Below are 14,563 nucleotides of genomic sequence, written 5' to 3' on the forward strand. Positions count from 1 at the left end.
ATAAATAAAACTTAATCTTTTTTGCTTTTCTGCAGATATATTGCTGCTGTAGTGTTTGTACTATTTGAAACTCAGTATTTTGTTAATGATAATGTTGTTGGGTCTTGCACTTGTTTTTCTTCATTTGTAAGCCACTGGATAAAAGTCTGCTTACTAGTATAATGTAAATGAAGTATAATGTAATGCAGAATATAACATTTTTATACATTAGGAATTGTAGAAATATTCTGCATTTATATTTTGCATATTAAAAATGTATATCGTAGTCGTCGGTAAGTAACGCGTGGCTGTCCCCAGCGGTCTTGTAAATCACTGCAACGGGACTTTTATTTTAAAGGCGTACTGCTTGGTTTAGTAGCTTCACGCATCGCAGTCGACCATCAACAAGCTAGCGAACTCCTCATGTGATCCTGTCAATTTTCCTTATATGATCGGTTAAAACCCGAGATGATTAGAGAAGGTTTGGTGATCGAGAGATTTGCTGCATGGCTGATGGTCCTAAATTGAACCGTAGTCCATTTTAGTTGATTAGTACGTTACTGATAGACGTCTAGCGCAACTGTTAGAACGGGCAATTTATTCATACAAGTTTAAAATCCTATTTACTTTTTAAGCTGTATTGAGGGTATAACGTTGCATTAGTATAATTTTGTAAAAGGTCAAGATTAAAGCTAAATTATGTTGCATTTAAGATCAAGTCTCTAGAGCGTTGTGGTCAATGATGAAGTCACAGAAGCTGCGTGAAACTGAGACCACGATGATGCACTAGCGTACTGCATACTGTTTCAAATTTGTAACTAATCGATAATCGACTGAGTTGAATAGATTTTGAAATACAGAAAACTTGCATGCTGATCACAGTACTGAATACTGCAAAAAAAACAAAAAAAAAAACACGTGACCCTGGACCACAAAACCAGTCATAAGGGTACATTTTTTTTTTAATTTGCGATTTGCGATTAATCTGAAAGATGAATAAATAAGCTTTCCATTGATGTATGGTTTATTAGGATCGGCCAATATTTGGCCGAGATACACTGCTTTTGTGCTCCAGGGTCACATATTAGTTTCAAATATAACGTCACCTGAATGACAAATATTCCACCTTAAGTTAAAGAAAATACATTAGGTATCGCCATGTTTGCAGACATAAATTCTCTTACATTAATTTTACTGATTAATTTTTACGCATTATCATTAGGTGATATTTGATCACCTAATCATTGGTATTTGATCATTGGGTTTTGACACAAATTTCACGATTCGATACGATTCTCATTCACAAGTTTTCGATTCGATTACCGATTCGATTCAATATCGATTATTTTGGATATATATCAGGTACAGTACTGTATGCCAAATTTTCTCAAGGAAAAAAATCTCTCAACTAATGCTGTAAAATATACATGAGAGTCATTTGGTGCTACATTACTATAATATTGAAGGTTAAAATTGACTGATTTGTAAGCTATAGCATACAACTGTTAAAATTACACAAAAGTTTTTAAAATAATAAAGTTACAATTACATAATAATATTTCTACTTCAATTCGGTTTTTTTTTAATATAAAAATTTAAATGGTAGCTATCATAAAAAATTGATGGATTTATTCAAACATAAATTAAACATAAGAACAGTAAAAATGATAATGAATATGTTATATGGTGCATATATTTAGCAAAATACCCCTCTGTACAGTTTATTTTTCTATCTGACTAATGAGTTTATGGTCACCGAATATGTTTGTTTCTGAGGTAAATGTGACGTTAAGTGACACTGTTTACAAGACTTTATATTGACGTATTTGCGCGGCTGAAACACTGATTGAGCGATTAACATGAGACAGGATACTAAGAATCGATATCGTTCCGTAAAAAAGATAATCGATTAATATCGAGATATCGATATTTTTTGCCCAGCCCTACTTTTTTTTTTTTTAACATGGCACTAAAACGCGAATGACTAATGTTATAAAGAGAGTGAGAGAGAGAGAAAGAAAAAAAAAGTGTGAGAGAAAAAAAAAAAGACAGTCTAAACCCAAACCATGATTATGGTTTATTGGTCAAAATTTGACAAAAGAAAATATGACAAAAATATCTTTTAAGACCGTGATATTATGATTTTGTTCTCTACTGCAGGAGACAGCTGGTGAGAAACACTAGTTTGACATCCAAAGGAAAGCTGAGTGGGCAAAAAGATTGAAAATGTGTCTTATTAAAAGATATTAACGCTCCACCAAAATGCAGCAGCATTGTTCATTTCTTGGGGAAGATAAGTATATATTCACAGAATAAGAACATTTATTTATAGACTAAATGAAGTCATTCATTTCAATCAGAGCCCATTCAACATATTCCCTAATTATGCAACCAATAAAGATTTTGAACACAAATGGCAGTTTGAAACATTTATGATCGTTTATGACTTTGGTGGAGGGCGAATAAGCCAAAACATTTCCAAAATCACTAAAAACACTGAACCAACAATCGGAACCAGTCCCTCGGTCCCTTTAACTGCAAATGTTTTTGCTCAGAAACCGGTAACCCGGATGAAGGATTTGGTTTTTAGTCAGACCGCATCGCCTCCAAGCATCAGACATGAAGAATCACAGATATACAGCAGGTTACAGAACTCGACTCGCCAAGTCTTTACCAATCAGCATTTTCTTCCAGTCCTTGATTGTTTTTTTTATAAGATGAAATATTTCAAACTATAGGTCTATATATAAAAACAGCATAAATTTCCACCCTCACTTCATTGTCTATTAATGTCTGTTATAATTGTCTATTATTATTTTATCAGACTTTTTTTTTCTTTTTCAATTGGACACTGAATTTGGCCTGATGTCCTGAGGGATTGGTGCAAACGTTCTAGTGTCATTATTAAGAGATTATGGAAACATAAAAAATTGTGGAAAATGGTACAAAAATAAATAACTTACATTCATGTTAGTAGATGCTTTGGAATGATTTTAGTTTTGCAAAATGCTTAGCTTGTTTGTTCCATCGTTTACAATAAATTTGTTATTTTAGTCCTTTTTATATCCACCGATTAGCAATGTACAGCTTTCAGAACAATAAATAACAGACATTTCTGAATGGTCCTTGAGATAAAAAAAAAAAAATATGGAAAGCTCACACTTTTTGTTGGTTAAGTTTGTTTTCGGTCACTGAAATACCCTTTGGACAGCAGAAATTGAGCCCTGAACCCACAATTACACCTTCCCACGAGGTGCCTGGAGACAATTAACACTAGAGATCAGTGAAAACATGACAAAACTGAAGCCTTCACGTCATGGAGCACAGAAGTCAAAACCTCTGCTTTAGCTTCATATGAACATGATGCACCCTCAAACACAAACACACAAACACAGTCGAGTGATTATTTACATCAGTAAGTGACAAGCCACACTGATTGAAAAACAAAAAGTGAAAACAATAGTGTGATGCATAGAATGACATGGAAAAAGTTAAGCGATAGTCATTTCGTCTTCATCCCAGAAACCAGCTGTTTTGGAGCTCTTTTGAAGTGCAAGACACAGACTGTATTCTCAGGTGTTGGTGTGTGCGCGCATGGTTTTTAATCATCTACAAATGCCAAAAGGATGCTAGCATGTTCCCCTTTTGAAGGAGGAGAGATCCAGCGCCACGGGTTTCACTCCAGAGTTCAGGAAGAGATTAGACTGTTCCTCAAGCAGAAAGAGGTGTGTTTTCCTTCTCTGATTGATCTGTCTCACTGTCAGACTCTCAGAGCCGTGTGTCTGTGTGTATGGAGAGAGCGCTGTGCCTCAGGCTGCCTGTAGGGGGCCCGCCGCTCCTGGCAGATGCTCACTGAGCACGCTCAGAACAGGGCTTTGGCTCCTTGGTTCTCAAACTCAGACCAGGCATCGCTCAGCTCCATGAAGATCATTTTTGCGTACTGCTCATACGGCTGACCTGTAGCCTGGAAGACCAGAAAAACGGGTTATTTCTTCATAGCTCCATATTAGAATTCTTTAGCACTGAATTGAAGTCAAAATTAAATCAGATATGACTATTTATTTTCTTAATAATCCATATACATACATATGGATGGATGAATCTTTATATAGATTTTTGGACTTTCATTAATTACAAAGTTTTTTTTTTTATACTTTTTTAATACAAAAAATTATATATATTTTTTACTATCAATACTGTAACTGTATTACTATCAATAAATATTTGTAATATTTATTCATATTTTTTAAATTAATAATTAATATATTGCTTAATATATATATATACACTCTTGAAAAAAAAAATCCCCACAAAATTCTCATGTTTGAAATTAAAAGGAAACAATAATTTTAATTAATTGCCAGTAATACAAATATTAATTAATATTAATCAAAGAATAAAAATAAAAAGTTGATTGTATGTATGGATATATTTATTTGTTTATTATGTATTTGGTTATGTTTTTATTAATTTATTGATGTTTATTTGTGTATTTTTTGTTTGTTTATTATTTGAATAAACAGTTGTATCCATATTATTTATTTAGATATTGTTTTGATTAATTAATATATTGTTCAATCAATATATTAAGAAAATATAAAAAAAGTAAATATTTTCTTGAATAAAACATCCCCCCAAATTCTCAAGTCTGAAAGGAAAACAATAAATAATAAAAAAAATAAAATAAAAATAAGCATCAAATAATTAATAGAAACAAAAATGAACAAATAAATACATCATAAACATAAACACACAAATAAATACATACATACAATAAACATTATTTAAATTGATTGGATTGTGTTAGACGGTGGTATTATTGATTACAATGATTTTCTCCACCTGCATAGCCTTAGTTGTCAGCAGAAAAAAAAATTTAGAGGCCAAGTTTTTACATTTTTAAGAAAAAATTTAATTCTTTTGAAAAATGTGCACTGACAAACGGTGTACAATAACACTTAAGCGTCAATTAAGAGTCAATTTTCATGTTGACTTTAGAAAATATCGATTTATTGGTTCAAAAACGATTTATACAAGTTGTAAATATGTGAATATAAATCTTTCATACCTTGTCTGGGTGCACAACAAGCACAGCCTTCCTGTAGACCTTCTTCACCTGATCAGGTGTGACCAGATCTGCCATGTTGACGGGCTTCCAGCGGGTCTCTCCCTCCCACAGGACCGTGTGCAGCGTGGAGAGCAGCGCTCTGATGTTCCTCTCCTTCCCCTCGATCCAATCTAAGATCTAACATATGAACCTTCATCATCATCCAGCCCAAAGCACATTTACATGTACATATGTTCTTGGAAAAAAAAACAACAACAACAAAAAACTTGTTAATTCCGCTAAACAGTCGTACCTGAAGTTTGAGAGGGTCCATGTCTTTAGACAGCTCCTGCTTCCTCATCTCAGCAATAGTTCTGGGCATCTTCTTGTCGGGTTTGGAGCCAAAACCCTGTGTTGATAATAGATCCTCAAAGTCATCTCGTTTCACTTTGGGCTTTGGACCTAAAGGACACAAACAAACAACACAGCACAAATAAAAACACAATAACAACCACAACACATTTATGACTGAAATGCATTAAAGGGATAGTTTACCCAAAAATGAAAATTCTGTCACCATTTACTCACTCTTAAATTGTTCCAAACCTGTACGAGTTTCTTTTTTCTCTTAAACATAAAAGATATTTTGCAGAATCTTGTTAACTAAACGGCTGACGGTAGCCGACTTTAATAGTATGGGAAAAAAAGACTATGTGAATACTATGGCTACCATCAACTGTTTGGTTACCAACATTCTTCAAATGATCTCCTTTTGTGTTCAACAGAAGCTAGGGATGTAACGATTAACCGCGAGCTGGTTGAAAATCGATTAAAATATGTGACGATTCAAATCGGTTGAGATGCTAAACAAATCGCGATTCAATTAGGGGTAGGAGTTTATATGAATGCATGTCTGAGGGGAACTTACTGTCTTTAGAAAAGTTTAGATGGTATTTTTTCTTTTCATCTTGCCTCTGTATAATGCATATTAAAGTTCACAAGTGCAGCGCTGCTTTGTTTACAGCGGAAACCAAGGAAACGCTTTAAGCGCCACCTGCTGGCAGAGAGTGAATCTGCGTCTCGTTCAGCTCGTCTGCTGTTTCGGTTTCATGCAGATATTTTTTATGTATATTTTCACAAAACTGAAGTCAAACCATTCAGGTTTTGCTTCAAATTTCGAAATTATACAATCTAATTTAGTTTACAAACTGCTCATGTTGCATGTATGCAGCATCTTTGTTTGGATCATGATTAAAATGCAGTGGTTGCCTCTAATTTTAAATAAAAAGAGCACAGACAAAGCCTTATTTTGTTTATATGAAAAGATTTATTTTATTTGTGTTATTTATTTAATTTGTTAAATAAAGGTAGGTTGAAGGTTTGTTTTAAAATTTCAATTTAGTTTTGTTATTTACATTTACATTATATTTAAATTTTGTCATGAATCGTGAAATCAAAATTGTGAATCGAATCGAATCGTGAGTTGAGTGAATCATTACATCCCTAACAGAAGCTCATACAGGTTTGGAACAACTTGATGGTTTTCCAAAAATGTTTTTGATAAAATTATCCCTTTAATGAATGATAAATACACCAAACAGTCCATGATAATTATTGCATTTAGTCACCACGAGAGGCTGACTTAATCTTGATCAGAAATATACTATTTTAAAGCTTTAATACTGACAATCGGATATCTGAAACCAGTGGTGTTCCAAAATAATAACTATAAGCATGCAGAAACAAATTTCAGAATACATCTATATTTCATTTGCTTTTTAGAAGTAATCTTAATTTTTGGTCATTAGTCATCAAAGCTCAGTAAACACTGCAGGTGGCATGAGGGTCACAGACATGGAGATGTTCCAAAGTTTAACTGATTACTCAATAAAAAAACACTTTACAAGTCATTTCAAGTTGGATTTTGATGTGACAAAGCCCTGATATCTAAGTGGATGAGTTGTTTACTTGCTTTTTAATTGGTCACCCCATTAACACCTTTATTTGCTAATTTATCTAAATAGATTCTTTTGTGGATTCGGAACGCACTAGAAAACAAGAGGCGGGATTTATGGGGTGAAAAGTGTGATAGGCCAATCATAGTGCAATGGAGGCAGTGCCTCCTCTCACATGTCATATTAAATGTTTTTTTTTTTTGCTACTTTACTGAAACATATATACATAGTTGCATTTTTTCATGCATATTCGTTCTGAAACTGGTAAAAGCGTACCAAAGCCTGGCCCACGGATCCCCCTCTCTTCTCGTCCACCGATCACACTGAAACTAGGGTTGTAGTTTGGTTTAGCCGGTTGGGTAGCAGGTTTGGAGGGTATAGGCGCTGAGTTTGGAGGCATCCAGGGTTTGCTTGGGCCAGAGGAGGGCCGAGGAGTCTGCTGCCACTGCTGACCTGAGTTTTTAGGGATTCCTGCAGAGGGCGCCGTTTTAAAACCTGAGCCAGAGAAACCAGCACTGGATGACCCTAAACACAAATCAGGTTAGTTGATGTAGCAGGTACTTGAAAGTGAAAGTGACGTGACATGTGGCCAAGTATGGTTACCCATACTACCGGGCGGCTGCGACGGACTGCTCCGGGCTGGTCGCGGTTTTCATAAGTGCCCAAATTTCACGAGCGAAACCATTCCCCTATGGTTACCCATACTAGGAATTAGTTCTCTGCATTTAACCCATCCTAAGTGCACACACACAGCAGTGAACACACACACACCGTGAACACACACCCGGAGCAGTGGGCAGCCATTTATGCTGCGGCACCTCAGTCGTGGTATTGAAGGTGGGAGAGAGAGCGCTTTACATTCACTCCCCCCACCTACAATCCCTGCCGGACCTGAGACTCGAACTCGCAACCTTTGGGTTACGAGTCCGACTCTCTAACCATTAGGCCACGACTTCCCTTATTATAGTAATAATATAGTATACTATATACTATATTATAATAATAATATAGGCACTGCCTCCATTGCGCTATGATTGGCCTATCACACTTTTCACTATAGTAATACTAATAATATAGTAATAATAGTAAATTATGCTATATAATAAAAAATAGTATAATAGTTGCGTGATATGAGCGATATATGAGAAAGCAGTCCGGTAAAGAGTAAACAAAGTAAATTTTACACAGTAAAACATACCAGGTAGTGTTGAGGCCAGGTTGCCCAGGTCTGCGAAGGGGTCAAAACTTTGAGATTTGGCCTTGGAGAAAGATGAGACTCCTGAGGCTGCACAAACACAAAGTCAATGGATTAAAAAAAATTAATGTTTTAAATGCTTTATAGGCTGCCGCAACTGGTTTATGAGCACTCTAATGATTAAACAGAAATCTGATTTGCTAGTCAATTTAGGAAGTGTTTAAATGTATGACCAGAGTCAACATTAGCATTTTACAATTACGTATCAATTAGTAACATTAGGTAACAACATTTCTTAACAAGAACTAACAATAAACAAAAGCATCTTTTAATCTTAGCCTCAATCTCAACATTTACTAACACATTTCAAAGTTAATGTTAATGCACTGTCAACCAGGGTTATTACAGTTAACTACATCTAAAACCAAAAAATATTTTTAAATAAACTTCAAACGAATATAAATAAATATTTCTGCTAGTTGCCAAGGCAACATTTCCCATTTTATCTTATGTACTAAAATAGCTAAAATTAAAAATTAAATAAAAATGAATGAAAATAGTATATAGACTATATAGTAGTATAGTACTATATATAGTACTATATAGACATTAAAAAAATAACTTTGACTAAAATTGAAATGAAAACAGAAAATGTAAAAACAACCAATTAAAAATATTAATAGTAACTATAACAGTATCTCAATGATACATAAATAAAAGCTGTGAACAAACATGGACATTTAAAGGGGTCATATGATGTTGCTAAAAAGAACATTATTTTGTGTATTTGGTGTAATGCAATGTGTTTATGCGGTTTAAGGTTAAAAAAACACATTATTTTCCACATACTGTACATTATTGTTGCTCCTCTATGCCCCGCCTTTCTGAAACGCGTCGATTTTTACAAAGCTCATCGGTCTGAAAAGTGAGGTGTGCTCTGATTGGCCAGCTATCCAGTGCATTGTGATTGGCCGAATACCTCAAGCGTGTGACTGAAATGTTACGCCCCTTACCATATTGTGATGCCGTGTCCCGGCGCGACGAGACAAAAACATTAAAACCCATTACAAATGACGAATTTGCGGATATAATTACGGATTATAATGACTTATACTGTCTTTTTACGCATTGCGTTGCGTATCGCGCCACGTAAACATAAAACCATGTCTGCATTTGTGATCGGAGAAATGACAAACAACAAGCGCTACTCTACATTGCTCAAAACTCCCGTTTTAATCGTCAGTGGCAAATCCTTTAAATATGAAAACGTACTTACAGGCTGTGAGTCAGAAGCGCCAGACTGTCCTTGCAAAGTTGGAACTGCCCCACTTTATAGAAACAACCTTTGTGCACAGACGCATTTGTAGGCTACTCTCCCAGGTTCAGGAAACAATCCTCCATAAAATGCGCTGCACACATCTGAATATTTGGGTTGAACTGTTCTGGAACAGTGTTGTAAATACAACTTAACCACTGATTTCTAGTGGGGCGTGTTTAAACGAGGTGTTTAAGGAGGGCGTGGACGAGTCTTAACTTTTATAAAGAATATCTCTTTGGGTTTGAGACTTGAGGCAAATTTAGGGATCTTATCTATGCACGAACAGCTTGTAACACTCCAAAGAGAAAGGAAAACTTGAAATTGCACCATATGACCCCTTTAATAAATGACTGTTAATAAACTACAAATTAAGGTAGCACTTTTTTTTGTCCTTGTTACACGTTGCAGGTACTTATTATAGTAATAATAGTAAATTATGCTATATAATAGTAAATAGCAAATTAATAGCTTGTAAATTGTAAATAGTGAATTACAAGCAAATAACTTGGGATGCACAATATTAGTTTTCTGCCAATATCCAATATGCCGATATGATAAACTTATTTTGGCTGATAGCAGATGCCGATACTGCTATATTTCCTTTTGTTTCAAAACAACACCAAGTCTCTTTTGTGCAGAGATTGTAAACAATTTATTTTTTTTACTAAAACTATAATAACGTTCTTTTTATAATGAGAGTACATTGAAAGCTTTGAAAATAACTATAAAAAAACAAAACAATCACTCCGTTTTTTTCCAGACCAATGCAGTGGTACCTTTTCGGCCAATTCCGATAACGTTCTGATAATACTGTGCATCCTAACAAATAACCCTAAACCAAACCCTGATCCTATACTAAGTACATGTTGTTAATTAGTATTACTCCATTATAAATTCTACATTTACATTGTATCAAAGAAACCTTCAAATAAAGTGTAACCAAAATATATAGCTCCATGTTACTTCATGTTAGTTAATCCATTAACTAATGATAACAAATTAGACCTTATTATAAAGTATTACCAATTTAACCAAGTGACTGTTTTGACCGATTTAAGGTGTGGTTATCTGAATGACCGATTGATTACCACTCATAGTGGGTTTGCTGGCAGCAGTGGTCATATTAATAGTCGTGCTGGTTCCTCCTGTGGTCCATTTTTCCCAGCCACTTAACAGATCAGGCTGACTCGCTGACGATGTCATCTTAGGAGTCTCGCTTGCTAACTTATCTGACAAAACATTTCAAACACATATTTCAGAGGTAAACTAATGTTTATTTATATTTAAAATAATCATAAATAATTAAATTGACAATACATTTTACTTGGACTAACTGAAAAAAAAATCCTCTCATTAGCCACAATTTTTGTGTCCTTTTAGATACTAAGACAATAATAAATTATACTGAATAACATGTTATAGTATTCCAATGTTTTGATTTGTAAGTATATCAGAGCAGAACTCACTGAGGTTGAAGAGGCTGGAGTTGGATGCAGGAGCTGGAGCTTTGAAGCCGCTACTCGCACTGTCTGACCCCAGGAGGTCACCAAACAGATCGGAGCCTGAAGACGCTGACCCCACACCGAAGGGGTCAAAGAAGTCTACAGAAAGAAAGTCAGTGTAATTTAGACCGACTGAAAACACATTCATAAAATGTTAAATAAATTAATTAATTAATAAGAACACTGAGAAAATGTCAAAGAACATGTCCAGGTGATATTTTACCCCAACATCAAAAGAAAAAAATACAAAATTATATTTGCATAAAGACAACTGAACCAATTTTACTGAAATTATTTTAAATTACTGTATTTCGTCTGTCCTCATTACTGTGATGCATATTTTCATTATTCTTCTCGCTGGTGACTAATTTCTTTAATACAATAATGGACATAATCCTATAGCAGTATTTTCTATTTTTATCATTACCTCCTTTTTGCTTGAATTATTTAATGTTACTTTGTTTTTGATGTTGTTGCTTTTTTGCCTTCCTGTATGTATCATAAATATTAATTTCTTTATATTTTATTATTTATTTAATATAAATAAATCATAAAAATAAATCAGCGCAATAAAAAGATTATGCATAAATAATGTCTCAATATAATATATAATGTCAGAATATATATAAAATTTGAGAGGAAAATGAATTGTGGCATAATGCAAATTGTTCCTAAACCAGGCCTTCTTTAACCAAAATATTAATATCTTTAGATTTGTAAAAAAAATTTTTTATATATATACTTATTAATGTATTTCATTTGTTGTCATTTTATTTAAAGCAAGCTTCAGTACATTTTTAATACAAAGATGGTCCCACTTTAACAGTGGGTCAAATGCATTACTTCAAGGTAATTACTTTAAGGTAAAAAATGTCTTCCGGGTGTCAAACCTGCAACCATTTCATTACCAGTTTATTGGTACTAAACAGTACATTTAAACATTCACATACACAATCTCTCTTACCTTTATTAGCGGTTGATGCCGGTTGGCTGGATGTGTCGGAGAAGAAGAGATCTTCTCCTGTACTTTCTCCTATGAAGTCCTCTGCATTAGCTGAAGGCACAGCATTGGGTGGAGGGGCAAACAGGTCGTTCAGTAAATCGCTGTTACTGGCAGAACTTTTTAAAACCGTCTCATTAGCAACGCACGGCTGAGTGCTGGAGGCTGGAGGACCAGGGTCAGAGTTCAGGCCGAGCAGGTCCTCTGTGTCGGGCTGAGGGTCAGGTGGTGTGGTTGTGAAGTCTGCCTCGAAGAGTGGTTCACTAGTGTCACGTGACAGAGTCCCGTCAAAGGGGGCGGAGTAAGACACTGATTCCTCCTCCGAGCCGCCACTCAAATCATCCTGGTCCTCCAATTGGCTGTCAGAACAATCGAACTGCCGACTGCCATCTGTAAATACACCATAATGCAGGACAGCTAATTTAAGTGCATGAAACATAATAAAAGTGCTTTGGTTGGCGAAAAGATGATGACATAAAATCACTTTCTATGTAATAAATGCCATTGGGGAACAAAATGTACATTAAAATTCAGAAAAGAGGGTTTAATGCTTTATAATTAACCTTAAATTTGAATTTAAGACACTTTAAGGACCCATGTGGACCTACTTTTATATTTGCACACATGCTCTTAAATACATTTTACAGTTCACACATATCGTAAATGTGAGTGAAATGTTGAGCCCCGTAAAATAAAAATTACTCATTTTAACATTACGAAAAGTTAAACACTTCATCTTTAATGTGCAGAGACAACTAATGGTAACACTTTTTTACAATAAGGTTGTTAAAGGGTTAGTTCACCCAAAAATGAAAATTAGCCCATGTTTTACTCACCCTCAAGGCATCCTAGCTGTATATGACTTTCTTCTTTCAGACGAATCCAATCGGAGTTATATTAAAACATTTTCCTTGCTCTTCCAAGCTTTAGAATGGGATTAGGTGGGTGTTTTTCAGTCCAAAAGATGTCAAATAAAGCGCATCTATCCATAATAATACATGCATCACACGGTCCCGGGGGGTGAATAAAGGCCTCCTGTAGCGAATCGATGCATTTTTGTAAGAAAAATATCCATATTTAAAATATTATAAATACTTTTTTCTCACTTCTGCTGGCTGTCATACGTGCAAGCCATTCTGACGTAGGACGTATGCGTCGCGCACGCCTCTGAGATATGCTAGTCTCACAAGTTTGTTTACAGGAGCAAAGGAAGCAAAGTTTTTAGCAAAGGAAAACCAGTCTCTTTTGGCTTATATCAAAATCCTCCAAAATTTTTCTTTACAAATCCTCGTTTTGTGCTAATTCGTGACGGGCGTTTTGTTTTGTTCTCTCTCCTCCACGCTTCCACGTTCGTCACAAATCACCGGCAAATGCTCAAACGCGTTCATTCTACGTCATCCGCCGGAACGGCTGTCATGTACGACAGTTAGCAGAAGTGAGAAAAACATATTTATAACATTTTAAATATGGGTATTTTTCTTACAAAAACTCATCGATTCACTACAGGAGGCCTTTATTCACCCCCTGGAGCCGTGTGAAGCACGTTTTATTATGGATCCACGCGCTTTATTTGACGTCTTTTGGACTGTTGAACAAAAACTGCCTACTCCCATTCTAATGCTTGGAAGAGCAAGGATAATTTTTAATATAACTCCAACTGGATTCGTCTGAAAGAAGAAAGTCATATACACCTAGGATGCTTTGAGGGTGAGTAAAACATGGGCTAATTTTCATTTTTGGGTGAACTAACCCTTTAATATTAATTAACTGCACTTGTTAACATGAACAATCAATGAAAAGTGCTTCTAAAACATTTATTTTAATGTTAATTTCAATATTTACTAATACATTATTAAAATAAAAAGTTGTATGTTTATAATATTCAATGGATTTTTGAACTAACAATTGACAGTTGTACTTTCATTAACTGATGTTAACAAAGATTAATGTATACTGTTTTTGTGTATGTATTTCTCATTGTTAAGAATTGTTAATGTGTTACCCAACTAACACTTGGCAGGGAAACTGTGAAAAAGTGTATGAATTTTGTGCTCTCATTCATATAAAAAAAAGTTTTAAATGTGCTGTATACCTTCCCAGTCAAGCGTCTGGAAGAAGTTGGCATTGGTGTCAGTGCTTTGAGGAGAAGGGGAATCCGGGTCGGTCTGTGGCCCTTCAGGCGAACGCTCCGGCTGGGCCGGTTCAGAGGTGTAACAGGCTGTGGAACCAGGCTGACGTGGAAGCTCTGGTTTACCTGATCAACCAGAAAGATTAAATACAAAACAGCTGAAACTAATAGGAAATGTGTAGTATCATAATGAAGCTGGGAAACAAGGACAGGGTAGTTTTTAAAACTTTTACAAATAAAATTAATACCATATGTCCATGCAGAACAAACCTATGCAATCTCAAAATAATGTATCGCTTATTCTTTTACTTAATTAAACATTCAAAACATTTATTCAATATATACATATGAACTGAAATTCGCAGAACAAAAATCTCAAAATAATGTATCGCTTATTCTTTTACTTAATTAAACATTCAAAACATTTATTCTTTATTCA

General features: G+C 34.8%; 1 protein-coding gene across 3 annotated transcripts in view; it reads right to left on the reverse strand.

Annotated features, from left to right (window-relative positions):
- Positions 1 to 2,041: 2,041 nt before the first annotated feature.
- The window catches only part of gak (cyclin G associated kinase), a 41,104-nt gene continuing 28,582 nt past the window's right edge, over positions 2,042 to 14,563 (reverse strand). For all 3 annotated transcript variants that reach the window (XM_016507254.1, XM_016507246.1, XM_016507263.1), the window contains 9 exons: positions 14,089 to 14,250; positions 11,961 to 12,386; positions 10,961 to 11,095; positions 10,583 to 10,723; positions 8,180 to 8,266; positions 7,258 to 7,506; positions 5,340 to 5,488; positions 5,048 to 5,224; positions 2,042 to 3,943 (listed from right to left, as the gene is read on the reverse strand). In XM_016507254.1, coding sequence (XP_016362740.1) covers positions 3,842 to 3,943; positions 5,048 to 5,224; positions 5,340 to 5,488; positions 7,258 to 7,506; positions 8,180 to 8,266; positions 10,583 to 10,723; positions 10,961 to 11,095; positions 11,961 to 12,386; positions 14,089 to 14,250 — 1,628 coding nt within the window. In that variant the 3' untranslated portion in view covers positions 2,042 to 3,841. The remainder of the gene's footprint in view (positions 3,944 to 5,047; positions 5,225 to 5,339; positions 5,489 to 7,257; positions 7,507 to 8,179; positions 8,267 to 10,582; positions 10,724 to 10,960; positions 11,096 to 11,960; positions 12,387 to 14,088; positions 14,251 to 14,563) is intronic.

This window comes from Sinocyclocheilus anshuiensis, unplaced genomic scaffold, assembly GCF_001515605.1.
Source record: "Sinocyclocheilus anshuiensis isolate Anshui unplaced genomic scaffold, SAMN03320099.WGS_v1.1 scaffold117, whole genome shotgun sequence".
Taxonomy (NCBI): domain Eukaryota; kingdom Metazoa; phylum Chordata; class Actinopteri; order Cypriniformes; family Cyprinidae; genus Sinocyclocheilus; species Sinocyclocheilus anshuiensis.